This window comes from Nyctibius grandis, chromosome 1 (genome assembly GCF_013368605.1).
Source record: "Nyctibius grandis isolate bNycGra1 chromosome 1, bNycGra1.pri, whole genome shotgun sequence".
In the NCBI taxonomy this organism is placed as follows: domain Eukaryota; kingdom Metazoa; phylum Chordata; class Aves; order Nyctibiiformes; family Nyctibiidae; genus Nyctibius; species Nyctibius grandis.
The window spans coordinates 14,135,141-14,163,131 of record NC_090658.1 but is presented as its reverse complement, the minus strand read 5'-3'; the positions used below and the strand labels follow the sequence as shown (position 1 = coordinate 14,163,131).

General features: G+C 54.0%; 1 protein-coding gene across 1 annotated transcript; it reads left to right on the top strand.

Moving 5' to 3' along the window:
- Window positions 1-27,704, top strand: RRBP1 (ribosome binding protein 1). The gene is given in 25 exon segments (XM_068416744.1): window positions 1-84; window positions 6,650-6,875; window positions 6,877-7,349; window positions 11,761-11,909; window positions 12,158-12,280; window positions 13,236-13,388; window positions 13,713-13,831; window positions 14,631-14,784; window positions 16,647-16,785; window positions 17,138-17,325; window positions 17,514-17,551; window positions 18,729-18,819; window positions 19,547-19,639; window positions 20,011-20,103; window positions 20,207-20,287; window positions 20,387-20,476; window positions 20,917-21,009; window positions 22,554-22,625; window positions 22,807-22,902; window positions 23,346-23,429; window positions 24,726-24,818; window positions 25,526-25,609; window positions 26,124-26,222; window positions 26,736-26,879; window positions 27,163-27,704. Coding segments are annotated over 24 exon segments (2,994 nt in total). The 5' UTR covers window positions 1-84; window positions 6,650-6,669; the 3' UTR covers window positions 27,202-27,704.
- Window positions 27,705-27,991: the final 287 nt, after the last annotated feature.

The window sequence follows — 27,991 nt, the reverse complement described above, 5'->3', positions numbered from 1 at the left end:
CGAGCCCGGCGAGACAGCGGCGGAAAGTGCCACGACTCCACACGGCCGCGGCGGCGAGGAGGGACCGCGACCCGGCACGGGTGGGTACGCGGCGGCCGTCACCCCCCTCTCCCCTGCCCGTTCCTCTTCCCCTTCCACGCGGAGGCGTCGCCCTGGGACCCCTCCACCGCCTGCCCCCACGCTGCGAGGGGGACCCCACAACCCGGCTCACCCCCCCCAGCCCCCGGCTGTCAGCAGACGTGGAGTGGGGTGAGGACACCCACACGCGTCCACGCTGCTCCCACACGCGGACGGGTGTTCCGCGTGGAACCGGGGGGTGGGATCCCGGGTTTGGGGTCTGGCCCCACGTTTGCGGGGGCGGGGGGTCGGGCGGATGAATGGCCTGAGGCTGGTCGAGGGCGGTGCGGAATGGCGGCGTGTGCGGCCGGCCGGGCAGCAGGGGGGAGCGGAGGGGAGGGGCCCCGCGCCGCCGCCCCCGGCACCCCCGGCCCCGGTCCCCGCCCGCCGCCCCCCCCCCGGCCCCGGGCATCACCGCCCGCCCCGCAGCGCCCAAACCAGTTCCCCTGCCCCAGCGCTGGCCCGATGAAATTCATTAATCTGATTAAACGCGGTGACAAAAGGTCATAGCTCGCAGGCCGTTGTGCCTTATTTTTTTCTCCTTAACTAAGACCCCCCCCAAAAAAATCCCTACAGCCGTGGGAGACCCCCGGCAGCGTGGGGTCTGGCGATGCCTGAAAAGAGGCAGCGACCCCATAAGCACAGACCCCGTTCCCCCGGGGTCTTTCCAAACTGGATGTCGCCAGCTTCCCCACGGGTTTGCCAACGGGACGCCCCACTCCTCGCCCCGCCAGGGAAGCGGGCCAGCGGGGCCAGCGTACGCCTGCACACGTGGCCGGGTGCGACGGAAGAACCTCCCCGCCTGAAATGTCAGCTTTCCTCTCCGCAGGAGCCCTGGCAGAGGCCTCCCCTCGCCCGCGTCGCCGGGAAGTGGCTGGAAGGAGTTGGGTGAGGCGGGTGCTACCTGGGACGTGAGCCCCAAGCAGAAGCTGACGAGGCCGGCGGTGAAACGCCGCTCGAGGCCGGGGAGGGGAGAGAAAATTTGTAATAGCCGCTGCAGAGGTTTGTCAAGCTGCAGCTGTGTTATGGTGCTATTACACTCTTCTCGTGTATAGATATATTTTTTCTGCCTTTTTTTTTTAGCTCCGAGGCTTAGGAAGGGAGCTGGCAGCACGACCAAGGGTCCCGGCTGCTGCTGCTGCCGCGCTGCGAGAGCTAATGGAGCGCAAAGACACGTTCAATTAAGTCGAGCTATAACTGTTGACGATCGGCGTGCTGGCTGATCCGGAGTTGCTGCGTAGAGTAATACGTGGTACTGGGAGGCTGGAAATGCACAGTCACTTACGCAGAAAATGTATTTAAACAGAGGCTGCCAGGGACGCGGGAACAGGGTGGAGAGAGAAACTCCAGGAGAAGTATCTGGTGATTGACTTTTATCTGCTGGCAGTGCTGCTGCCTTCTCCTGCTGCCAGGCTGCCCCGCTAGCAGCAGGATCAGGCCTCCCTCTCCCTTACCCTGTCCCTCCTTTGTGCTGGAGGAACGCTGTCCCTGGCTGTGTCTCTGCCCTTGGGCTGCCTTTTGACGAGGGAAACAACAGACCAGGGCCAGGGAAGGAGAGGAGACCTTATTTCTTTGAACCAGAGGCCAGGCAGTGCCCTCCCCAAACAGTGGCCGGTCCCTTAGGTGCTTCCCGCTTCTTGCCCTGATGGCCAGGGAGATAATATTGGTTTTGGAAAAAGCTGAAATCTCAGCCAGGAAACTTGTGTATTGGGTCAACCAGCTTCAACTGACTTGTGTGTGCGTGTGTAAGGAGGGGAGAGCTTTTTATTTTATTTTTTTTTTAACCTGATGGGACATGCTGTAGAGGAAAGGGAGCTGCAGGTTCTTCGCAGGCAGGCGTTGTTGTGGGCTATGCAGAGCCCGGCTGCACGAACCCAGTTCTCTCTTTCTCTGCCCTCCGACACCCCATCACCTCTTCTACATTGCTCTGACCTGAGATGCCACCTTGACACCATGGCAAAGTGCAAGCCTTGGATTGCAGGGGGAACAGTGTCCTGCTTGCAAAGTGCATCTTTTCCCATCTGCAGCACCTATCCAGACCAGGAGGACATAACAGATATATTTTCCTTTGCCTGTGTGAAGAAATAAGGTTTCTATAGTTATTACACAACCTGTCTCTTCCTTTTCTCCTGCCCACCTGGCTGATTTAAACCAGGGTTGGTGGAGGGCCGAGTCGCAAAGATGCTGAATTCCCGTGGATTTCATGGAAGTGGTCGCAGAGGGGAGGAAAGGCTGAACAGGTGGGAAGGCTCTAGCCTGGTTTTTGACACTTAACTGTCTCTGGCAATGCGACCACAAGACACTGAGTGTGGGCCCCGGTTGCTGTCACACCGCGTGTCTGTGGGTTGGTGCATCCTGGAAATTGTTTGGTGCTGAAATACCAGCAAGGCCGAGTGCTTTACTGGTTTTGCTTCCTTGGGGTGAGTTGGACTTTTGCTCAGGGCAAACAGAGGTGATTGATTGAACGTGCAGGGTGGCGAGGGAGGTCAGGTGTCCTGGGCTGTTATCTGGGATGTTGGGAAGTTTGATGGATAACGAGAAAAAGCTTCAGGAACGAAAGAGTCGGAGCACAGTGTTTCAGCTGGCTCCTTTACATGAGAAGGCCAAGTGAAATACCAGTTGTCCATCTTATTCCTCTTCTGGTGGTGGTGAAAAGCTTTATCTGAACAGGCTATTTTGTGGAAGGAGTTTGCATGTGGCGATATTTGATGATTTCCACTGTTTTGGCTGGGTGAGGAGTAGAGGATGATCTTGCTTGAGAAACTTCACGCAGGTAGACGTGCTCAGTGTTGGACGTAAACTTGATTTTTCAAACGTGGACTCTGATAGCTGGTGGTGTCCCTGCATCCCTTAGGCACACAACCCTCTCCCAAAGCAGCCCGGGCATCAGATTGAAAAATGCTGTTGTAGGGACAAAGTCCTGTGGAGGACCAGAAGGTACAGAGGGGAAGAGGCTGAAGTCTTCAAGCCTCTTTAAAGCCTGGCTGTCGAGCCAAACCTGTGTGTGTGAAACTATCCTCTAGGCATCTGTGAGCAGACAAGCAGTGGTACCTTCAGTGCCCTATTTTTCTGTGTCCTGGCTAAGGCTTTGTGCAGGTGGGAAGCGTGGAGGGCGTTCCTGCTGAAGGGCACGGCACGCACGCTCCTGCCACCGTGCTCACAAGAAGGACTGTGTCTTGCTGTGCAAATCCAGGAGGAAACTTTCAGCCCTTCGAAGGGCAAAGGCGGCGAGGTCAGGAAATGCCAAAGCAGAGCTTTGCTCCTGATGCTAATGCTGTGGGGCATTGCTTCTTGCATTTATGCATCAGGAAGTTCCCAGAGGAAGACTTTTCCTTATCCCCCAGATGCCAAAGCCAGCCTGGTTTGATTTAAACACACGCGGTAGTGTAGAGCGTGCCGCCATCTTTGCGTCATCGGAGTGATAGGCTCTTCTCCAAACAAGTTGTTGGGCTGGTCCATGCCAAGTCTCGACCGCAGGAGGAACTGTACTGGTAGAACTTGCTCCTTGGAGTCAGCGCTGGGTCTGCCGAGACCGGCCTTGCACCGTGGGCTGCGGGGCACAAGCGTTGAGACAGGCCCAAAGTTTCCCTTTGCCATGATAGCACTGCTGGGAGTAATTGCTGTCCTGTTGGTACCTCTTACTCTTCATTTCGATTTTCTCCTGGCACATCTGTCCTTGGGAACAGCATGGAGTTCCTCTGGTCCAGTGGTGGGAGCTTGCGAATGGCCTGTGCGAGCATCTCAGCTGCTTTCACGAGCTCCAGCTGCTGTGACGGCTCTTCCAGCAGGTCCCCAGCTCCTCTAGGCTGGTGCTCTGGTCTGCTTTTTTCTTGTGTTGGTTTTGTTTTGGAGGGGTTTGTTTTTGTTTAGCTAGGAAGGACTTTAATGCTAATCTGCATCGTTATCTCACCCTGGCTGTAAAGCCTGAGAGGAGGCAAGGTACAGGCAGCTTTTACTGCAGCGGGGCTGGGTGAGGCTGCCTGCGAGGGATAGGGAGCGTGGGGCTCAAACACCCTGCCTGTAAGGGCTTGGGGGGGGGCAGTAGTGCGGGTGAGATGTGGGGCAGGCAGAGAGCTCCGGCACCACGGTGCCGTGTCCGGCACCGCCGCCTCACCACCCCGGTCTCTGTGTGATAATGCCATCCTTTCTCATCCATCCTCTGCGTGCTGGATACCTCTGTAGTGGAGGTTTGGGTTTTTTCCTCCCATCTCATCCTCTGGGGGCTCCATCCATCTGCTTTTGGATGTGGCAGTAGCTGGTGGGCTTGGAGCACATTTCCCAGCGCTCGGTGATGCCCTTGCCCTAAGCTGGAGCTGCAAATTTTTATCTAGATATGAAGCCATGGTGGCGTGAGGTCAGGAAGGGTTTATTTTTACCGATATGTCGCAGTCACTGGGCAAGGAATGCAATTCGCCTTGTTCTGCCCCTAATACAGCTACCGGGTGCTTCAGTGTAGCCCTAAAACTAGCACAAGGTCATGGGTATGTGTTCTCCAGCCCTACTTTTTATTTACTGCCAGGGAGAGGAAATCCAACCCTTTTCACCCTGCAGGTTAGGAATAATCTGTCTGTCCTGGTGGGGACCATCCCAAAGTGATGCTACCTAGTCAGAAGGCAGTGACTTGGCACCAGACGTGCTGGGATAGAGCAGGCTGAGGCTGTTTAAATCCAAAACAACCGGGGCGGACGTGAAATAGCGATGCCTGTAGTATCAGCTGGGATCTTGAGCGGTGCCCCGGGGTAAAACGTGGTTCCCTGCCAGGGGAGGCTCGTTCCAGCTGGCGTTGGCAGCCCTCCTGCCTGCCAGCTCTCTCCTGCTTTGCCTGGGATGCTTGGAGAGCCGGGAAGGGAGGGCTGGGCTGCTGGACTGCCATCCTTCCCTGGGTCGGTGGGTATCTCCGGTGGGAGACAGCGCTTTGCAGCTCCTTCCAGCTCTGCACCCCCTGCTCAGGTGTTGGAGGAGAGTTTTTCATTGCACTGTCACCCCCTCACTGTACGAGCAGCTTTGGGCTGCAGATTCGGCTGCGAGTTCGCTGCTTCGGCTGTTAGAAAGAAAAAGGCTCCAAGGTCTCTCCCTGCGAGCACTGGGGTTTTGAAAAGATGCTGATCTCCTTACTTTTATTCTTATTTTTGCCTCCTCCCCTTCCAGCCCCTCCCTCCTTCCTCAACCCACAACCTCTTAAAGAGGAAATTTGATAACGTGTACAGTTAAGCATGGGGATGGGAACTGATAGTTGAGGACTTTCCGAATTTTCCTGATTATGTTTTGATGCACAATGATGAGAAACTGCAGCCTGGCACCTCCTGGGAAGTGCCTCTTCGCAGATAACTGCTTGACTTCAGCATGTTGGGGTTCATGAGCCACCTCGGAGCCACGCGGAGGTGTTGCCCCGATGGGAGAAGCATGTGAGTGGGAGAGCGAAGAAGAGATTGGCTTCAAAACTAGGGACGGGGTTCAATTAGCAATTAAGAGTGGAGATAGCAACATCTTTCTCCTTGTGTGGCTGCACCCTGCCTGCTAGATCTCAGACCAGGCAGTACGGTCTCCATTGCTGCTCCATGTGTTACGAGTAGAGAAACTGAGGCTGGAGAGGAGGGTGGGAAGGACCCTGAACCAGGTTTGCCCACCAGCGAGTAGCAGAGGTAGAAAGAGAAGTGCTACATCCAGCACTCCTTTTGCAAGTCTCACTTCTTCCTGCGGGCATCTTTTGGGGAGATGAGATAATTAATGGTCATCCTTTTTTTTTAGCTTGAACTTATTACTTTTACTGGTATTTGCTTCTCAAGGAAATGGTTTTGACTTGGTTCTCTGTGTGACGTCTGTGCACCCAGCATCATTGCTGAGGTGGTTCTTGTTGTGGGGAGCTGGGAGCAGCTACCCAGTGGGGCGCAGTCACCGTGCATCCTTCTCACTGGGCTGGGCAGATGCCAGCAGTGCTGCAGGGTGCAGGTGGCAAAGGGAGAAGGCCAGGGCCACTGCAAAGCTGGGGAAAGCTCTCCTGGGCATGCTTTCTCCTTCCGGGGGTATGTTTTATTCCAAAGTTGAGACCTGGATGTGTGTCTGGGTGCAATGAAAAGGCCAAGTGCTCCAGGGAAAGCCCAGATCTTGGCCAGCCTGCACCAAACAGTCTGAAAACGGGCTCTCTTACTGCTGCAGGGCTGTAGGTATTGCCTAGGGTCACGCAAAACCATCCCATTGGACATGTAATGGGTAGTTGCTCATGGCTGTCTCCGACTGCATCCCTGTTTTTTTTTCCCCCCTCTTTGATTCTTCTGGAGATTGATTGCTACAGCCAGTGAAATTAGTCACTGCAGTATGACTGGACCACTGTGCATAGGCAACGTAGCGGAGGAGCACAGACTTGGGTGTGTATGGGCAGGTCACCCTCACCAGAGTTGTGTGAATCTTGAGCATTTGTCTTTTTGGTGCATGGTGCCATTTGGAGATGCACATGTCCATATGAAGCTCCCTGCTCAGAGAGGCTGTTGCATCTCTTTTTCCTTCCACTGACTGTTGTTCTGGTGTCTTGCAGGCACAGAAGAATAAGGCAGGATGGATGTGTATGACCCTCAGACACTGGGTGTTATGGTCTTTGGAGGTTTTATGGTGATATCAGCCATCGGGATCTTCCTGGTGTCCACCTTCTCCATGAAGGAGACATCTTACGAGGAAGCCTTGGCCAAGCAACGCAAAGAACTTGAGAAGACCCAGCAGCAGAAAATAGAGAAAAAGAAGAAAGAGAAACCTGTTGAGAAAAAGGAAAAGCAAAGAAAAGGAAGAGAAACCTAATGGAAAAATCCCAGAGCAGCATCTGACTCAGGAAGTGATGGACTCTCCCAAGGATGTGGTTCTTGAGCCTGCTGTGGTGCCTGAGCCTGTAGCTGTTGAGTCTCTGATTGCAGCGGTGTCAGTGGCCCCCCAGGAAAAGGAGAAACCTGCTCCGTCACCTAAGGAGAAGAGGAAGAAGGAGAAGAAGGTGGCAAAGGTAGAGCCTGCTCCTAGCCCGGCGTTGGCTTCACCTCCTGTCAGTGTCCCCAAAAGTTCTCCCGTCTTAGAGGTGACCCCTAAGGAGGTGCCTGTTGTGGCTGTGCCACCAGTTGGCACGCAGCAAAGTGCTCCAGTCATCAGCTCCGTCGCCATCAAGAAAACCGATGCTCTTTCGACCCATGAGGAGCAGAAGCACGATGGACCCGTCAAGAAGAAGGCTGCATCTAAGAAGAAGAGCGAGCCAAGTAAGGCCAAATTCCTCTGTGTATATTCCCACCGAGTAAGCCAGCAGGGCATCTTGGTGCTGTTAAAACAGAGCTATCCCATTCTGAGATCTCTTTGTTCTTCTTAAGTGTTTGAAACAGGGCAGCTGTAGAAAGGCTGCCGCTAGTGAGATGGACCATGTGCGCCAAGGGGAAGGTGGGTTGAACAAGCCTGTACTGGGTTGTAGTTCTCTCTGGGGGGAAGTAGAGTTGAAGTCAAGAGTTTACTGACTTGTTTTCACTCTGTAATGTGTTGCCTCCTGCATCGGGTACCCCTGCTTGGTGCTTAGCTCCTTAGTCCAGCACACAGGTGTTGAAGAGTTACAGGTTCCTCTTGGATTTGCTGTTGCGTTGGGGGTCTCTGAGCAGATCTGCACACTGAGAATGAATGGGAGGTGCATGTACTTATCCTGGGAGAGGGGGCAGCTGCCAAGGTGCTGGACATCTGGGTGGAAAGCCAAGATGAAGTGTTTTCCCCTTCCACTCCTGACTATTAAAAGCACACAGGAGCCCTACCACTCTTCTATGGGGAGGTGGGTCCCTGCTAGAGTTTCCTCCTTCTTCATTGAAGGTAAAAATCAGCCTGTTGGAGGGGAAAGGACTGAAGGGATTTTATACTGTGGGGGATTGAGGGAGGTAGAGGGAAGTGACTTTGGATATGTCACAGGGAAGGGAAAACTCGCCCGTCATCATTCATGCCTCACTTGACTGACTCGAAGATGGAAGAGATTAAAGAAGGTGGTTTTGAACTCTCCAGGGTGTAAATAGGTGTAGGGAGGGGAGAAGCAGCTCTGTAGCTGGATTCTTGCCTCTCATTGCACCAGTGTGAACAGTTTGGGTTTTATTTTTGGTTAAGTGATAATTACAAGCACTAAAGATGTGAGTGCTTTCAGACCTGTAGAGGTGTTCCTATATGGACATGTGGGAGAAATCTCTCAGGTGTTCTCAAAGGTGGGATGTGGTATGATGGTGTGTGTGCATAGGTTTCATTTCTTTCTTTATTTACAAAAATCCCAGCCAAACAAAAAGATGCCTCTACTTGCTAGCCTTCTCCAGCACATCCAAACCTAGGCTGCTGTGTAACCTGGCAGTTTCCACACCCGTGTTTTGGAAGAGGTCCTGCTACTCAGCAGGACATTTTGTGAGCGCTGGTCTCCAAGGCTGGGTTAAAACCCTTGTAATCTGCTCCTCTGAGGTAAGGATTTTACTAAAGGCCATCTCCACATAGTGATGAGATTTGAAACAGTTTGAGCAGCGCTATCAGAGGCTATCGCAGCGATGGTGTTGGGGACACTGGAGGTGGCTGGTTTGGCATGTGCACGCAGGGATGCATTTCTCTAACACTGAAAAACATGGCCCTAAATCCAAGCTGTAACAGCCGAGGGAATGTGGATTGGACATGAACTTTTAGCACTTGTTAAGCTGCGAATTTTTTTGGCTACTCCAAACATCCACTCCTTTGGGTATGAAGTGCCAGTCCCGCATGTCTTAAAAGCCAAGAGTGATGTCTTAGCTGCTTCTGTGGGATTTTTCAAAGGAAAGCTCTCGGCAGTATTTGCACCATGAAGCTGGCTGCAGTTTGACCAAGGTATTGAGGGCAGTGTTTCAGCAGCTGTGGTCTCTCCTCCTCAAAGGCAGAAGCAACAAATTATCCCGTGGCAGATAAAAAATGGATATTCAAAGTGTTCAAAGACATGTGCTTGGCACTGAAACGGGTGGCAAACCTGACAAGAGTGTCTTGGGGTATTTGTCTCATGTGTGGTTCATTTTTATCCTCCTGCATCACACAAAAACTTGCTTGCAAGTGATTACAGAATCACAGAATCAACCAGGTTGGAAGAGACCTCAGGGATCACTGAGTCCAACCGTTGCCCTGACACCACCCTGTCAACTAGACCATGGCACTAAGTGCCATGTCCAGTCTTTTCTTAAACACATCCAGAGATGGTGACTCCACCACCTCCCTGGGCAGCCCATTCCAATGTCTAATAACCCTTTCTGAAAAGAAATTCTTCCTGATGTCCAACCTGAACCTCCCCTGGTGAAGCTTGAGGCTGTGTCCTCTTGTCCTATCGCTAGTTGCCTGGGAGAAGAGGCCGACTCCCACTTCACTACAACCTCCCTTCAGGTAGTTGTAGACTGCAGTAAGGTCACCCCTGAGCCTCCTCTTCTCCAGGCTAAACAACCCCAGCTCCCTCAGCCGTTCCTCATAGGTCAGACCCTCCAGACCCTTCACCAGCTTGGTCGCCCTCCTCTGGACTCGCTCCAACACCTCAACATCTTTCTTGAAGTGCGGGGCTCAGAACTGGACACAGTACTCAAGGTGCGGCCTCACCAGTGCCAAGCACAGAGGGACAATCACTTCCCTAGACCGGCTGGCTACACTATTCCTAATAGAGGCCAGGATGCCATTGGCCTTCTTGGCCATCTGGGCACACTGCTGGCTCCCAGGTCATTATCTGTGATAGCAGGAGCCACACTTTCCCATGAAACGTGCATGGGCACCTGATCTGGGCTGCAGACTCCCGGGTGTGGAGCTCCACACAAGGGCCCTCCGTGTCTCCCGTGTCCCCTTGGGCTTGAGAAGCGGCTCTTCAGACCCCTTGTTCTTGCTGTGCTTTCCCATGGCAGCTTTGCCGCACGGCTGCTTCTTGTTTCACCGCTTCCTTCGGCGAGGCGCAAGGTTTCCCGCTCTGCAAATGGGCTCGATGGCAGCATAGGCTGCCTTTAGCCACGGCTTGGCAGGCTGCCCTGGCTCCATTTGCCAGCTGCAAGGTGGGGTTTGTGTCGTGCCTGCCTTGTGCAAGGCTCGCTTGCGCAACGCCGCCAGGAGATGGGCACAATTTCGCTTGGTGGGTCCCTCCGCCCAGCGGGACCGGGCCAAGGGAGGTGATGTGCTGTCCTGCATCCGTGCTGTCACCAGTGTGAGTGAAGTGTGAGCCAAGCTCATGTGCCCCGGTTACACAAGACAGTGGAGCTGCCCTGGCTGCACTGCTGGGAAGTGGCTGCTGCTGGTGAGACAGACTCTGCTGCTGCCAGGGCTTAGTGCTGCCATCCCAAATGGATCTACCAGAAGCCAGGAACAAACAGTGCATGGTGGAGCTGCTAGGTGTTCCTGGGCTTTGCCGCTGTGTTGCTGTGGTGGGTTGACCATGGCTGACTGCCAGATGCCCACCCAGCCACTCTCTCACTCCCCTCCTCAACAGAATGGGGGTGAAAATAAGGTGGGGAAGCTCATGGGTCAAGATATAGACAGAGTGATTACTTAGCAATTACTCGTACAGGCAAAACAGACTTCTTCTCTGACCTTGCTGCTTGGGGAGTCCGAGCTCTGCGTTCCAGAGACCCTGGTGTTAGCCTTAGAGGCTCTGGAGCTACTGGAGTCCAAACTGCTTTTTCTTCTGGGAAAACCTCCTGAAAGGAGGTTGTAGCAAGGCAGGTGTTAGTCTCTTCTCCCAAGTAACAAGTGATAGGACGAGAGGAAAAGGCCTCAAGTTGCTCCAGGGGAGGTTTAGATTGGATATTAGGAAAAATTTCTTCACGGAAAGGGTTATCAAGCATTGGAACAGGCTGCCCAGGGAAGTGGTGCAGTCACCATCCCTGGAGGTATTTAAAAGATGAGTAGATGTGGTGCTTAGGGACATGGTTTAGTGGTGGACTTGGCAGTGTTAGGTCAATGATTGGACTCGATGATCTTAAAGGTCCTTTCCAACCAAAACGATTCTGTAATTCTAGGGTTTTTTTTTAGCAAAATAAGCCCACTGGGCCATAGATACTGTGCAGGAACTCCTAAAACACAGCGTGCCACCCTCTATCCATTGTGACCATGTGCACTGTGGTCCTACAACAGAATCGTGGTCCCTGATGCTCCTTGGCTTTCCCAGGTTAGCAGAGGTGTAGGGGAAGGGTTTGGAGTCATGTCGTTCCCTTAGCAAAGAGCTGGAACAAACCTGCGTGGTGAAAGGCAGGAGATGACCTTGCTGCACTCTGCATCACTGGCACCGCTGCGTGGGGTGACGTCCCCCAGCAAGGTTGTATCGCGATGCGGTCCATCTTCTGATGCCCAACATGTCTCTGCTCCCTGCCATTAGCAAAGCATGCCCAGCTCCTGCTGGGAATCAGTCAGTTTGATGGGGGATGGTGGCAGGGTGATGGGACCAGTAGTAGAGCCAGGCAGAGGTGACAGCTGGCTCAAGAAACACGCGTGTGTGGTGAGTGTCATCTCCAGCGCTTCTCATATTGCTTTCAGTTAGAGAGGTATCAAACTTGACTGTGGAAATCTGGGTGGATGCTGGTATGAAATGGCAATTGTGGTGGTCAAGCCAACCAAGACGGTGGTACTCAGCTCTGCTGTTGGCTTGAGCGGTTGCAACCCCTCCTCTCTCCTTCCTAGCACCCGCAGACTCAGATGGGCCCCTCTACCTGCCCTACAAGACGCTCGTGTCTACCATCAGCAGCATGGTGTTCAGCGATGGGGAGGCCCAGCAGCTCATCGAGATCCTGACAGAGAAAGCGGGCATCGTCCAGGACACCTGGCACACGGTAGGGCTGCCAGCGCCCTCGTGGCTGCCTGCCACCGGGGCTCTGCCGCTCTGCCCTGCCTTGGGACGTGCGGACGGGAGGGAAGGCACCCTGTTTTTGGGCAGGCTGGCCCCGAGGGTCAGTCTTAGAGACCGGAGATGAATTTTCCCCTGGAGCAGAGGGCAGAGGGCAGGATCCCATGTTTGTGGGGTGGAGGGGATGGGTCCGGAGGTGGTGGCCCCCACTGATGTGCCACCCTGTGCTGGCAGGCCATGCAGAAGGGTGACCCAGTTGCTGTCCTGAAACGCCAGCTGGAAGAGAAGGAGAAGCAGCTCACCACTGAGCAGGAGGATGCGGCTGCTGCCAGAAACAAGCTGCGGGAGCTGAGCAAGGTAAGTGCCATGTGGCCCTCCCGGCATCCCTGGCGTGGGCTCTGCTCGTCATGGCTCACCATGTGCCTCCCGCTCCCCGCATCTCCATCCCCCCCAGGGGATCTCTGGGCCCTTCACCTGTTTGCTGTTTTCTTCCCAAAAAAGGGGAGGAGATCCCCGCCTGGCCTCCTCTCCTGGGCCTGATCCAGCCCAGGGAGGCACCAGCCCAAAGAGCTGCAGGGTAATGCCTGTTGGCAGCTGCAGGAGAAGCAGGGGAAAGCCCTTCCCATAAGATTGCGGCTTTCTGCTGGTTTAAGGAGGAAAATAAATCTCTCCTCATGTCTGCCTGGGTCCCCTGAGCTGAGAAGATGCTGATCAGTCCCTTTTTAAGGGGCCTGATCCTATTTACAGCCACCTTCCCTGACTCAGCCCCCCCCACCTCCACCTCTGTCTGGGAGTTGAAGTCGGAACAGACCCCCGCCAGCTGGCAGGACCCATCTGCCTGCAGGCAGGAGAGGAGAGGACAAAGCCATCCCATGCACTCAGGTGCTGTCCTAAACCCCTGCCTGTGCAGACCACTCAGGGCGGTTGCCCGTCAAGCCAACGGAGCATCCCTGACTTGGCAGGGGGCAGAGGGTGTTTATTTTTATTTTATTTTTTTAATTTTCCTGCTTTGCCCCAAACTTCATGTGATGTTATTGATCCTAGGTGGGGGGGAAGTACAATTCCAGGCTGTCTTACTCCTTTCTCTTAGCTGACCCAATGTGGAACAACAGTGGCATCCAGTGGCCACAGAGCCCAAAACAAAATGCAGGAGGAAATGTAAGTGCTAAACGGTGTAGCTGGGCATGGGGGCAGCTCCAAAAGGGCTGAACTTTTAAAAGTCTTCTAAGCTAGGAGGCCGCTGGTTTCGCATCCCCTTAAAGTGGGGAAACTCGTACGCTGAGGCCTAACTGGGTGACTTCTCCCCTCGAAGGAACTGGCAGCTGAGCGGGCCAAGGCGGCGGCCGTGGAGGGCAAGCTGAAGGAGCAGCTGCTTGCCCGTGAGCGGGAGATTGCGGCGGTGCAGGCACGCATGCAAGCCAGCTACCAGGAGCACGTCAGCGAAACGCAGCAGCTCCAGGGCAAGGTGAGCCCCACGCTGTGCTCTGCGGCTTTCTCCTCTGGCTGTCGGGTGGCTTTTGGTGGCAGATGTGCAGTCTTTTGGAGAAGACCGAGATGTGTGAGGGGACCAGAGCCTCGGGGAGGGCTGAGACCCCACCATGCTCCTGGACCATGGTGCTTGAGGGAGAAGAGGCACATGGGAGCATCCTCATGGGATGTTGCATCCCTGGGGGCTGTCAGCATTGGTAGACACCCCCCTGTGTTGCCAGTCCCTCTTGCTCATCGCACAGGCTTCACAGGGAGAGCAAAGGGGCCAGTGGCGGCATTAACCCCTGTTGGGCTCCTCTAGATCCGGACACTGCAGGAGCAGCTGGAGAATGGCCCCAACACACAGCTGGCTCGCCTGCAGCAGGAGAACTCCATCCTGAGGGACGCCCTCAACCAGGCCACCAGCCAGACGGAGAGCAAGTAAGGCCGGGTGGGGGCAGAGCCTGGGGCTGCCCTCTGGCAAACCGTGGGGTTGGCTGTCCATTGGGCTTGGCCACCCGCTTTCTTGAAGGTACTTCTACAGACACCCCAGCTAGCTGGAGGTAGAGGAGGGAGTGAGGAAGAGCTTGCCAAATGGCTTTTGGAAGGTTGGCGGGGAAGCAAGGATGTTCTTCCCAAGTGGAAGGGCAGGGGAAACCCTCTCTGCTTTGGGGTCACCTGTGCTGATGCTAGAACCAATAGGCAGCGGAGGGGAGGAGAGGGGACCAGAAGGCACTGTGGCACTTCTCCCCCTTAGGGGAGCTTGTACTCTTAAACTTTGGAAGAAATGCAGCTGGCTATTTGATGGGAGTGATGCTGCAGAGAACCGAGACCTGCCCAGTGCATGCAGAACAAATAGGAGCTAGGTAAAAGAATTTCACACTCCTTTTTATAGAAAGTCTGAAATGGCTGGTGATTAACAGCAGCCAAATAATTACAGAGCGGACTCAGCTGCTTAGAGAGTTTCCTCTTGTGTCTGGGAACAGAGATCCTCACGTCCTCTACTTCATGAGAAAGGAATGTCTCCTGTGATTGAAACGCGGCTTTCGAAAAGTGATTTGTCAACTCTTTTCCACCCCCTCCCTGAAGGACCAGGCGGTCCTGGAAACAGGCTAACGCAACCATTGGGATGTTTCACATCCTGTAAGGCCCACAGGAGAATGTGTTCCCCCCTGCTAGGTAACATCTGAGATGCTTGACTGGCCTGTGGGCTAAAATAACCCTGCTTCTGTTGGTGCAGGCAAAACGCGGAGCTGGCCAAGTTACGGCAAGAGTGCAACAAGCTGATGAAAGAGCTGTCTGAGAAATCGGAGGTGCTGCAGCAAGAGGAGCAGCAGAAGAAGAGCTGGGAGATCAAAGCGGCGGCTTCGGAGAAGCAGATCGAGCAGCTGCAGGTCAGGCAGGCGCAGACAAACCTGCTACCCTCACAGAGGTGGGGTGGGTGGCTAAATTGCGTGGGATCTATGGACTTGGCCATGGGAAGAGCTTGGAGGGAGATGAGTATCCATGGTTGGAGAGCAAGCTGCCTTGCGGACCTCTTAATTGCCTCTCCCGCAGTTAGTTTGTCACATGCAATGTGCTCTTTGTGCAGCATCACCAGCAAAGCCCAGGGAACTCGATGCTGTGGTTGAAGCTGTTCTCGTTCACCTGTGAAGCTCATGAGCCTGGTGTGAAGGTGCTGGGGGGAAGCCTAGATGGTGCACACTGCTGGGTGGTACCCTAAGGCGAGAGAGGAAACCCACTGGTCCCCGCCAGCTTGTGCTCACGTGGACATAGGTTGCTCTCTTGACTTAGCTGTTTTTAAGCCCATTGCTCTCCTTCTTTGGTGCAGGAGGTAGAGCTTGTGGCTTTTTTGTTGTCACCAGGGTGTGGCTGGGTTTGGGGTTTTTAGGGGTGTTTAAAGGACACCTCCCAAGTCGAGCCTCTGAGCACGCTGTCCGTGGGTGAGCGGCTGTGCGTTGCTGGCAGGCGGGCTGTATCCACACAGGGAAGAGCATCTTCTTTGGGGGGTGGCAGCGCTCCTGCTTGGATTCAGCTAAGCCAGGGGCTGGGAGCATTGATCCCAGGTACCCCTGACCCGGGAACTTGCACTTCTTTCCCTGAGGGGTGGCAGACAAGGTGAGGGATGTGAGGTGTGTCTCCTGCATGTGTTGTGGCCTCCGAATTGCTCTGGCCCCTTTACAAAGGGGCTGTGGTGGTGGAGACCTTCATCTGCACATGCCAAAATGTTTTTGTAGAGGTGCTCCTAGAGCAAGGGATCTTTGATATCTTAATTTTTCGGGTGCCTGAGGATAGAGATCTCCTTTTGGTGGGCTGTTTTTGACCCCCTGCTGCTTTTGCAGCCGAGGAGAAAGGGGAGTGATGTGGGCATGCAGCCAGCGTGAAGGCAGAAGCCGCCTTCCTGGCTCAAAACACCAGCTTTTAGGAGAACTTCTCCAGGGCTGTCAGCTTGCTGCACACCTTAATACTAATTAAATAAATCATACTAGTTCAAAGACTTTAAAGCCAGTGGTGTGTTTAAAGTGCTAGGGAGAACGTTCTCCACAGTAACACCTGGAGCGCTGAGCTGAGGATACAGGCTCAAATCCTCAAAAAATGGAGAAGTCCTGCTTTCTTGGTGGTTCTGGAAGCATCACTCAGACAGAGACAGGGCTGCTGGTTTACCTTCTTCTGTCCCCTCCATGCAAAGCAACGTCTCTCCATCTGCAGTGGTACAACTCGTACCCATAGAGCTGCTGGTTTGCAGCACGCTCCTCGTCCTCCTCCTCTGCCTTCCCCCTCAAAGTGCCTGCCTTGGCCAGGCCTCTGCCTCGCTGCTTTCTAAGATGGAAAAAAAAAAGTCTTCCCTGTCCCAAACTGCACAGAAAATTCCTCTGCGTGTGGAAACACGTGTCTGGGTGTCTCTGTCCTGCTAAGCGCCGTGGCAGTACCTCTCACTACTGGGCTGGGGGTGTGCATTAGGACCAGGGCTTTAAGAGGTTTTTCAGAGCTTAGCTCTCTGGAGAGGAGGATGGCTGTGGTCTTGGCACAGAACCGAGACATTCGGGTGTTGTCTGCTTCCCACTTGAGGGCTGGCAAATGATAAAACGCGAGCGCAAGGCAAGATGCTTCATGCACAGGGGGAGCGTGGGGGAAGGATGGCTTAAACCCCCCAAAGCATAGCTTAAAAATAACGTTATGTGACACACGGAGCTTTGCTTCGAATTGGCCAGGGTGCCTGGCATGCCACGGAAAGCCTTCTCTTCCTGTCATGTAGGCTTCCCAAAGGGAGGTGGAGGCGACACTGCAGAAGAGGCTGGATGAAGTAAGCGACGAGCTCCGCAAAACCCAGAGCAGCTACAAAAGCTTGTTAGCAGATGCAGAAAAGGCCAAAGGACAGCAGCAGAGCATTGCTGGTGAGGACCTTGGATCGGCGCAGGGAGAGCTGTGGGGCAGACTTGGAGCTTTCAGGGCTGGGTGCTTGGTGGGGCTGGTCAGGGCAGGACAAGCAGACCCAGGGATGAGTTAGGCTGCCTGGTGTCGATGTGAGCAAGACGCAGGACTGGTGCATGGTCCTATCCTAGTATGCCACTTCAATGCCCCTCTCTTGTGCTGTCCTGCATCCCTGCCTGCCCTTTCTGTGCCTCCTGAAAGCATCCATGGCCACAGCTTCTTTGGCCAAGAGTCCTGCTTGGGCAGAGCAGGGTGGGGAGTCTCCAAATTTGTTTGCACCTACCTTACTGTGTTTCTCACCCCTTCCTCCAACAGAACTGCAGACCAAGCTGCTGAGCTCTGAAGCGGAGGTTAAAAGCAAGTTGCTGGAGCTGGACAACGTGAAGGGGAAACTGCAGGATGCCAGCTTGGAGAATACAAAGCTCCTGGAGAGAATCAAATCCATCGAGGCTCTGCTGGAGGCTGGCCAGATGAGGGAGGCAGAAAAAGACAGACACTTGCAGGTCGTGTGCTCGTTTAATTGGGGTGGGAGGAGGAGAGGGGGTTACACCGCTCAAGCAGGTGTTTTTGCACTGTGTTAACACAGTACTTGTGTTATCTTTGCTCTGGGATCCCCTCTGGGATGCCGCAGAAAGGGCTGACCTGCGTCACGTGCCTAGGACAGGTAACAAAAGTGCTTTCTCTCTTCCAGGCAGCCAATGAAGCAGAGATGAAGCAGCTGCGGTCAAGGTGGGTCTAGGTACATATGGGGGCTGCTATGGCACCTCCAGCTTGCTGTCTGTCTGTCCCACGCTCCCCCAGGCACTGAGCCCTGTGGGTGAGGGCTTCCTACTCTCTCTGTTAGGCAGGCTTGGGGACTGCGAAGCTGGGAGGACAAGGTCAGTCCTGGCCAACACAGCTGTTTAAAATATTAATTGGCTCCAGTGCTGGCCCCAAATAAGAGACAGTCCATTCTGAAGTGAGACTTTAATTGCTGGCAGGCATGTGGAGGCTAACTGCTCCTGCAGAGCAGGAGGTTCTGGTGGTGTTGGTGCTGGGGGTGGGATGTTTCTGGTCCAAGCCCCTGCTCAAAGCTGGGCCAACCAGAGCAGGCTCTTTGGGGATGTTTGCAGGTATCTCCAGGGATGGAGATTCACCACCTCTCTGGGTCCCTGTTCCACTGTTTGACAGCCTCTTCCCCCTCCCGGTGCAGAAAGGTTTCCTGGCATCTAACTGGAGTTTCCCATGTCATGACTTGTGCCTGTTGCCCCTTGCCCGTGTGCTGGGAACCTCCAAGAAGGCTCAGGCTCTGCACGGGGGAAGGATTTCTCAGATGCCCCCACTGCCAGTGAGCATTCAGCATTCCTCTAAAGGAGGGCAGCTGTTCAATTGTCCTGGGACCCCAGGAGACTTGGGTGGTTCTTTTCAAGGTCCTGAACCTTCCTTGGTCTGATCAAGCTGAGGCTCCCTTCAGGGCAGATGGTGGTTCTGAGGGTGTGGAGGGAAGCTGCAGGTGTCTGGTTGGCAGCCCTGATTTATGGTTACTCCAGATAATAGGATGATGCTTTCAAAATGCACAGCTATGGGCTATCTCAGCCTAACGAGCCGTGGATGGGAGTGTGTCGGGAGCAGTCCCAGTTGTGTAAGCTGGAATTTCTGGCCTTTGGATCAGGCTGCTTCTTCCTCTTGTCCTGGGTGTACAGCCAGCCAGCTACTCGCTTGCTGGTTATTGCTGATAAGCTGGTAGAAAACTAGATCCCACTCCAGCATTGCCATGGCCGTGGTTTTTAGTCCCACTCCCTCCTCCTCCCACTGTGTAGATCCTGGAACAGACCAGGATAGGAAGGGCTGTGGTACCCTTCTCGACACCTCGCTACTTGGGAGGGAGGTGGATGCTGAGACTCACTCCTGCATCCTGCCCTTCCAGGCTCCAGGAGAAGACAGACCAGCTCTCATCCTTGGAAAGGGAAGCCACAGAGCTGCGAGAGGAGGTGGAGCAACAGAAGATGAAAAACAACGTACGTGAGTGAACCAGGCTCAGCTTTTGCTGCTCACAATTTTTTCCTCCAAAACCCGGATCTCTGGGGTTTGGATGACAACCCATTGTAGTTGGCTACCAATGGCTCTGTGGTGCAGCCAGAGGCTCTTCCAGCCCCACAGAGCACTGGAGGCATTGCCTTGTCTGCCCGAGAGCAGGAATCCCCTGTGCAGGTCGAGCTAATGGGCTGCAGCAGGCAGTGGGCTGCCTGGGTGCAGATGTCTGTCCCCTGTTCTCTTGGGAGGTTTAGGACCTGGTAAGCCCGAGAGAACCTACCCTGGCAAGGTCAAGGCAATCTCTGAGCAGGGATCCCTCACACCTCATTGCTCCTCTGCTTCTTATCCCTCTACTACAAGGTGGTATCAGTTATGTGGAGGCAACCTTGCAGCCCTCCAGCTGGCCTGTGTTCTCTCCAGGCAGCTCTAGGCATCCTGAGGGCTGCTTCTGGAGCTTCTGCCTCCATCCATCCAGCTCTGCTTTGCTCCCTGGAGGCCACCACCTGAGCCATGCAGTGCATTGGGCCGCTGCAAGGGTGGAGGGGAAAGGGGCGCGCGTGGGCAGTGGGATGGAAGACCCTTGACAAAAGCGACGGGCTGCTGCCCATTTTCCTGAGCGGAGGCTTTGAAATCCTCCGCAGTGCCAACAAGCAGCTTGGTGGCCTTCGGCACGATGTGTGGCTTATTGCCCTCTGTGTGTGGTCTCGGCAGGACCTTCGCGAGAAGAACTGGAAAGCAATGGAAGCGTTGACCACAGTGGAGAAGGCATGCGAGGAAAAACTACTTGCTGCCACAAAAGCAAAGGTGAGCTCGGCATTTCTCCGTGACAGTGATGCTGGTGTTGTAGGGGAAACATTCAGCCTCACCAAGCCACCAGTGCTTGCCCTGGGTCACCTGCCTCCTCTTAGGAGCAGTGCTGGCCCAACCCTCCTGCCAGCTTCTCCAAAGTTTGCCCTGAGGGCCATGTATGCACAGTGCAGGTCATGGTCGGGGGAACCAGGAGCATGGGGGAAGCGGGAGGGACGTTTTGGTGATTCCCAGCGGCAGCAGTTTTCTCTGTTGGCTGGTTTCCCTATGCTGGCTTACCCTTGTAGGCACAGAAAAGCAGGACCAGTATTGGCAGCCTGGTCGACAGGCGTCCGAGACCTCCATCCCCTGGTTTGTCCCTCTTACAGGAAGAGCTGGCCCAACAGCTGGACGCGCTTCAGACACAAACCAAGCAGACGCTGCTCTCTGCCCTCCCCGGAGTCACTGTGTCTTCGCAGCAGGTGGGCACAGGCTTTCTCAGACCCCCACAGAGCCTCTACCACATGGGAAGGACAGACGTCTAAGCATCGGTTTTCTTCCTTGTCCTGTTTTTTTCAAACTCAGGATTATGACACGTGGCTACAAGAGTTTAAGGAGAAGACCGTGGGTGTGCTAAAGCAGCAGGCAGTTACAACAGAGGCCCCAGTAAGTGAAGGGGCTGGAAAGTGGAGGGGCGATGGAGTGCCTGAGGGTCACTCGTTTCTTTTCCTCACCTCTCTCTCCATCTCTTCCCTCTCTTTTCAGGATTCAGCACTTAAATTAAAAGAGGCAGAGGAAGCGCAAAGCACTTTACAAGCAGAATGTGAGCAGTATAGAACTATCCTTGCAGAGACGGTAAGTTGCAGCCCTTTGTGCTGTGTTGGTCTTCCACTAGAAATACCTCTTGAGAGGTCTCCTGGCAGCCCAGGCTGCCTGTGGGCTCATGCTGGGCATCCCTTAGTACGTTGGGGGGCTGCCATATGGAAGACTGTTTGCCAGTGAGACAGGGGAATAGGAGAAACCTGAATTTCTAGAGCTCTTCTTCAGCCAAATTGTGTTGGAAACCTTCCTGGTGGTGGTAAGATGTGGCACAGCAAGGCCTTTGATGAGCAAGGTGGTGGAGCCAGCCTAGGAACTGAAAGCCGCTAGCCCCACCTGGGGCACCTAATTCTGTCACCTGTTCTTTGGTCCAAATCCTCGGAGAGGCACTGGGTATGCCAGGGCTTCCAGCCCTGACACTGCTTGGCTTGGGAGGGCTGGAGGAGGTTTGGGCTCAGCTGAGGCTTTGCCCCCAGGAAGGGATGCTGCGAGACCTGCAGAAGAGCGTGGAGGAGGAGGAGGAGGTGTGGAAAGCAAAGCTCACGGCGTCTGAAGAGGAACTCCAAAAGGTGCGTATTTGGGGCACACCTGGGTTTGTCGCTCGTGGAGCTGGAGTTACAGGAGCACACGGGCTGTTGGCACTAAATTGAATGGTGACCCTAACTGTTCCTGCCAGCCTGAGGGTTTTCTTTTCTCCCCAAATCCACTCCTTCTGTCACCAAACCAGCAGACAAGAAGCCCACCTCACGTAGGAGCTAAGCCTCTCTTCCTCCTGGATCCCACCTCCCCACCCGGTGTGTGCCTAGACCCTGCCAGTGGAGCTGGAGGAATGGTTGCAGCTCCCCGGTTTGGGCATGGTAGTTGGAAAACTACGTCACCGCTTCAGTAATCCAAGTACTGATGCTTGGAAATTGGGCTGAGCCTTCCTGGTGGGTGCTGGCTTGGCAGGAGGAGAGCACGTGCAGGGCTCTTGGACTCCCATTTTCAGAAGAACTTGGCTTGCTCTCAAAACCTGAGTTGACCTTGGCGTTAGTTGAGCCTTCAGAAAGGAGCTGAGGTCCAAGCCACGTAGTGCACATAGTTTTGGTCCAGCTGTCTGTCTAGCTCTGGGTACCGCTCTTCCTAGTTGAAAAGTCAGCCGCCAGCTGCCAGAGAGCTGTTGTTGCCCAGGAGTTTGGTGGGGAGTGTGTTTCATGAGCTCTCGTGACTTAGCTGGAGTCTAGGAGAACTTGGCTGGCCGTGCCTTTTCTGCAATGCGGACTTAAGTTATATCTCCTCCCTTTTGAATGCAGAACTGAGATGAAGCTACTTTCCATGGTCTGGCTGCTCCCCATCCATCACATGGGGTTTTGAAGTGAACAGGGGCTGCAGGGAGGCGGAGGAGCTCTTGTACAAGAGATCTTTGATTTCTCGGCCCGTTGCTGGCTCCTGCAGCGCCAGTGCTGCTGAGGGCTGGTGTAGGATTGCATGGGGATGACATGGCTGCTGGTGGTGTGCTGGCAGCAGGGTGTGTATGATGGGATGAAAGTCTGGTGGCTAGGGCAGGTCCCAGCGCAGTCCTGCCTCTCTGTGAAGAGGAGGTGAATTCCTCCTTTCCAAAAAATTCAGTAACCATGGAGTCCTCTTCAAAAATCTGTCCAGGTTTAAATGCAAACCCCATGCTTTTTCTCATAGCTTGGCTTCTCTTGGGCAAAAAGCCCATGACACCTCATTGGTGTCTTTGGCAAAGCCCATGACACCTCATTGGAAAGTCTGCCTTGCTGCTTCCAAACCAAAGGCGCTTTCAGTAGGAAGCTTGCACTGAGTCTGGTGCCAGTTTCTCGGGTGTTGAATGCTGACTGAAGCCAGTTGAAGTCCTGCAGGCAAAAGCTGTTACCTTGCTCCACGATTTATGGCCTGGGCTTGTTGGACTTGTCCTCTCTGGGAAGAGGAGCTCCTCCTGCCCAGCAGGCTGTGGAGCTCCACTTTGGTGTCAGGTCTCTTTCACACTTGGGTACAAGATGAAGTGGGAGAGGTGGGAGTGAAACACTGGCCGATTTTCAGTTGAATGAAAGATGCTCAGTGTCCACATGAGATGTCGTTCACTGACCTTTTCTGATCCTTTCTGGCTTAGTCACAACTCCAGCTGAAATCCCTTGAAGACATGGTGGAGAAGTTGAAAGCAGATCTGCAGAGCACAGATCAGGTAAGGCCTTTTGGGTACAGGAGAAGGTCCCTGTGCCAGATAGGTGCGTGCTGTGCTTGGACTGAGTCGGGACGTGTCTCCTGACTTGCACTGGGGAAGGCAGGCTTGGACTATGGGATGTTTGCGATGTGTTGGACCTCAATCAATCAACCCCCTCCCGCTTTCCTCCCTTTTAATCCAGCTAAAGGAATACACCTCTCTTCTGGAAACGCAACTGGAAAATCACTTGGAGACAGCCAGCTCCGAACGCCAAAACTACACAAAAGAAGTTGAAGTTGTAAGTGTGGTTGCCGTTACCCTCTTAAATGCTTCTTTCTTCTAAGCCTGACTCACCACCCATCCGTGTTTTGGGGATTTGGGGAGTGCCCCAAGGATCTGCAACTTTGTAAAGCAGGAGAAAACAGATGGAGGTGTTTGCTCTGGTCTGGGTTGTAGACACCTAAAGTCAGGAGATCCATTGGCAAGGTGATGGGACAGGGAGATCTGTATGGAGATGCTGTCCACTGCTTCTCAGTGGCCTGTGGGATTTCTGTGGCTCAAGTGAGACAGAGCTGTCTCACAGCCATTTTTCTGAGCAGGTATCAGAAGGCAGGTTTGCAAGTGATGTCATCATGGCCTCTTTGAGAAGATGTTGCATCATAAAAATGCTTCCTTGGGCTAAAGGGCTCCAAAACCAAGTGCATAAATTGATTTTTTTTCCTTTCTGTTCCTCCTTGACAGTTGAGGCAGCTCTTGTCAGAGTCCCAGAAGCAGCTGGAGGCAGCGAAGACCGAAACACAGAAGCAGAGCAAGGAGCTGGCCCTGGTAAGGGGGGACAACTGGAGCTGCCCTGCTAGGACCTGGCTGCTCCGCCTGGGGCCAGTTTGCAAACCCAGCTGTTGGGCCAGCATCCTCCCTGCAGGTTCGGGGTGGGGAGGAAGGCACCCGCTGCTCCCGGGCACCAGACTGATCGGCTTTCAGAGCAGATATTCGTGACCCAGGAAGAGATTTTTATTTGCCTGCCTCTCCTCCCGTGGTGGGGGTGGGAAGGAAGGGAGAGCAGCAAGAACTTGCACAAGCTGGCATGTAGCAGAAAAACCCAGCTGCCCCACCACTGGACACTGGTGACCCCAACAGCACCCTGGGGCAGAGGTTTGCGTGCCTTGAGCATCCATTCATCCATCCACCTCTGGATGGGAGGACTGAGGCTGTGCAGCCTGTGTGGAGCGGTCACTCGGGGAGCTGAAGGATGGGGCTAGGTTTCTGCAGGTAAGTGGGGGACAGGACTGGGATATAGGGCCAGGAGAGCTAACAGACCTGCCGAAACCATGAGGGCTTTTGTTTTTAAATCCAAACTTTGATTGTGAGAGGCTCAGGAGATGATTGTTTTTATAAACCTCAGCAGTACGCTGGCTTGCAGAGCTGCTCAGAGCGGAGGGAGCCGGCAGTACAGTTTCCCTTGGGTGCCATGACTCTTCCCAGCCTTGCAGCCGCTACCGTCCAGCTCACTCAGCGAGCCCATGCAGCTCCTTGCTCTCGAGGGAACGTGGCGCAGGGTCGTCGTTAGTCTTAATCTCATTAGATGGGCAGGCAGCTGTAAGTGTGGAACACGTCTGCGTTCATCCAGCTGCCTTCCCTTTCTTCTGGCCACGGCACGCTGTTAGCTTGCAGCGTGACTGCTGGTGCTGCTGCGATGCAGGATGGAGCTCTGGTAGGTGGAGTCAGGGCAGGGATGGTATTCAGGTGGCCTCCCCAGCCACCTGAGCTGTGATTGATGGCAAAATGGGACCTGCCACCCTGCCTCGACTGCTTTATTTAACACGTCGACTATGTTAGTGCAAACCCTCAGCAGCGGCCTTAAACTGAGGTGCTGAGTGATCAAAGGAGAGCAGACAAGGTGCGAGCATGTGCTCTGCACGCCCAGGAGCTGTCATGCCTCAGGCTGCCCAGGTTAGGTACCACCATCCTGCATCTAGCAGAAACTGAGATGGTTTTTCCAAACATTTCAGCTCGTGTGCAAGCAAAAAGCTGGCAAAATTTATCTGTAGGTCCTTGTAGGTCTTGTAATGGTTGCGGTGCAGGGATGTGTAACTGAGCCAGGCTTGCTGGTCCTCCTTCCAGGTCAGGCAGCAGTTGAGTGAGATGAAGAGCCATGTACAGGATGGAGAAGTAGTGGGGTTACAAGCTGACCCAAGCGAGCCTGCGCCCCTCGAGGTTAGGGTGGTGAGACTGCTGCCCATGGAGGCACTGACCCTTAACCATGTCCCTTGTCCTGTCTCACCTTCTCTAAGCACATGGAGAACCACACGTGGCTTTGCTCAGGGCTGTCGTGGCTGTGTTGTCTCCCGTCCTGTGTGTTGGGGGGTAGCCGGCCCCCTTGTCCCTTCAATCATGCATCCTGTTCCCACTGGGAACACGTCACCGTCCGGCTTTTGCCAGGCTGTTCCCCTTGGGAGCCCTCTGTTACGGCAGCAGGCTGGCAGGGTTTTGGGGGAGGCAGGCAGGGGATGCTGCAGGCCCTTGGGCCAACATTGCCACATGACGATGCCCCGTTGGGTTCAGGGTTTGTGTCTCCTCGGAGGAAGGGGACACCCCAACAGAGCTGTGCCGGGATCTGTTCCCAGCTGGTGGGGATTGGGATTACAGAGGCTCCGTAAATGTTGCTGGAGCCGGGCTGAAGGCGTTAGCAGCGGCTGTTCCCTTTCAGGCTAACGCCTCTCGCCCATGGCAGTGCTGCCACGAGCCGGGCTCTGTCTCTCTCCTTTAATCCCATTAAGTGTGGAGCCTTCTCCTGAGCACAGGGACCTGCCAGGCACGTCCTCCACTATGGGGTGCTTCTTGTCCCAAGTCCCAGCTGTCGCTGCCTGAGAAGCAGGCAAAATTTGGCCATGCAAATGTGTTTTCCCCTTTTCTCAACACAGTTGAAAACCCAGTTGGAGCAGAACGAAACACTGGTGGAAAAGGAGCAAGTGCTGCGGCAAAAGCTGGCGCTGGAGCTGGAGGAGGTAGGTGCGAGCAAGGAGGATACAAGGGTTTGCAAGGCCTTCATGGTTTCCTGGCTGCTTAGTGAAGCCCAAGAATTAATTTGAAGAGTTAATTTGAAGAATTAATTTGAAGGTTTTTCCCCATCCCTGTCTGCATCTCGGACATCACCACAGTCCCTCACACATGTGAAGAACTTCTTGCAGCAGCTGTGCTAAAGCCACACGGCATTGCTGGCCCCTCGAATTGCCCCTCTCCCAGTCCCCCCATGTTTTTTGCCAGCTCTTTCCCTTGAGGGTTAAGGGCTTTAGCTGGGTTTCACGCTGCTCCTGGTGAGAAATGCCCTCTTCCTGGTAGAAGCTGGACCAGCAAAAGCAATGCATTGTGTTTAGCATCCAGCCGTCTGACAGTGGCTGTATAACCTAACCCTTCACCAGAGGCAGACCCAGCAGAGACCAGGGGCTGTATGGGGCAGGATGCAGGAGGTGCCTGCTGCCTATAGCTCGTGTGCTTGTTGAGTATGTGTCCCCCTTCCAGGCCCAGAGCTCAGCGGGCAGTTTGCAAGCAGAGCTGGAAAAGCTGAGACTGGCTGAAAATGCAGCAGCTTCAGACACGGAGGAAGCCCAGCATCTCAAGGTGATTTGGCTGCCCTGCTCTCGTGCTTGGTGTTCAGCCAAGCCAGCAAAAGCTGTGTCTGAGCAGGATTAAGGGCATGATTTATCATTCTTGGGGATGGTGGGGCAAGGTAGATGGTTTCTCTGCAGGTAGCTCCCCGCCGAGGGCTGGCTGTGAGCTCCAATGTGGCTGAAGGACAGCAGGGTGCAAGTCACAGCCCCTTCATCCTTTGTCCTTATGGGTGATGCTCTGAGCTAATGCTCTCACAGGCTGGGCTTTTCACATGTTGGGAAACCGTTCTGCTCCCATGAGGTTGTCTCAGCCCATGGCATCTCTGGGGAGCCAGAGGGAGCTGTAGCTGGTAGGGTGACACTTGGCCCCTCTGGCGAGGAGGGAGCTGGGTGCTCCTCTGTCTTGTGGCCACTGAACTGGCTCAGTGCAGTCCTGAGGTGACCTGAGGTGTTTTGGAGGGGGGAAGGTCACCAGACGGCAAAGGGAGGCTCAGACAGATGCTTTCTTTTGACTTCCATGTAGGAAAGACTTGAAAAAGAAAAAAAATTAACAAAGGACCTGGGCCAGGCAGCCACCAAACTACAGGAGCTACTGAAGGTTACCCAGGACCAACTGACCAAAGAGAGAGAAACAGTGAAGAAGTTGAAAGAACAGCTTCAGGAAACGGTACTTGTGGTGGCCATGGCCATCCCTCCCTTTGGTGCTGGAAGAGGCTGTGGGGAAGCACACGTCAGGCAGTGATTTAATAGCAGAGGCAAGGTGGCACTTGCTGCCAGAAACCATCTGTGTGGCTTTTGGGAAGCCCTGGGACCACAGGAGATGGTGGTCATGGTTCTCCCTGCCCAGAAGGCAGGACCTGGCCCATCTGTGAAGTGCTTTGATGCTTGAGCTACCATGAGAATACAGTTGAGACCCAGTTGAGTAACCCACCTCTGTTTTCCTTCTCCAGGGGGAAGCGGACAGTTCGAAGGAAGGGACTTCAGTTTGATGAGTCTGTGACCTAGACCTTAGCATTCAACTTACCAAAATGCCTTACACATTCCTAAAAATAAAAATATATGCTGAATTTACTGTAGATAAAAGATAAAAGCCATTAGTGACCCAAAACCTAGTTTTGAAACTTTTTTTAAAAAAAAAACAAACCCCAACCAGTAAACACTGCAGGCGTACGTTTGTAAGAAGATCTTCATACTGTTTTGTACAACTGTTCCTTCCCCGGGGGAGCCACTCTGGCTGCATTGGGGTGGGTGCCGGGGCTTCACCCTCCTGGCAGAATCCATGAATGTGTGAAAAGGGAAGACTCTGTTTGTACATCAACTGGTGCAATTATTATTATATTTTTTTTTGGTTTTGGTTTTTTTTTTTTGGAGTGAAAGAAGTGTGAAAGTAAGAGCCACCATGGAAGGAAGCCTGTCTTTGATGGGTAGCTCTTGGCACGTATCCTTTTGTGTATTTCTGGGTGTCAATGCAATTAAAATGACGTAGTGAGAAGAGCTTGTCCTTGCTTTATTTTCCTGTTTATTATTTATTAATATTTTTTTTAAGTTTGCAGGCCAGGCAGGTCTTTAGTGTCACTGAACAAGGACCCTGCTTTGACCAGGAGCAGATCCTTTTATTCTCCCCCTTGCTGGCTGTGCTGCAAAAGCCATCCCTGCTTTTTTTTTCCTCCAATGTAAGCAAAGGGGAGAAACTTTTCCTTCCACCCGTGTGTGTTTTCACGTGGGTGCTGCACACGAGATCCCGGCGTGGGGAAAATTTTTTTTCCTCTTCCCCCCGCG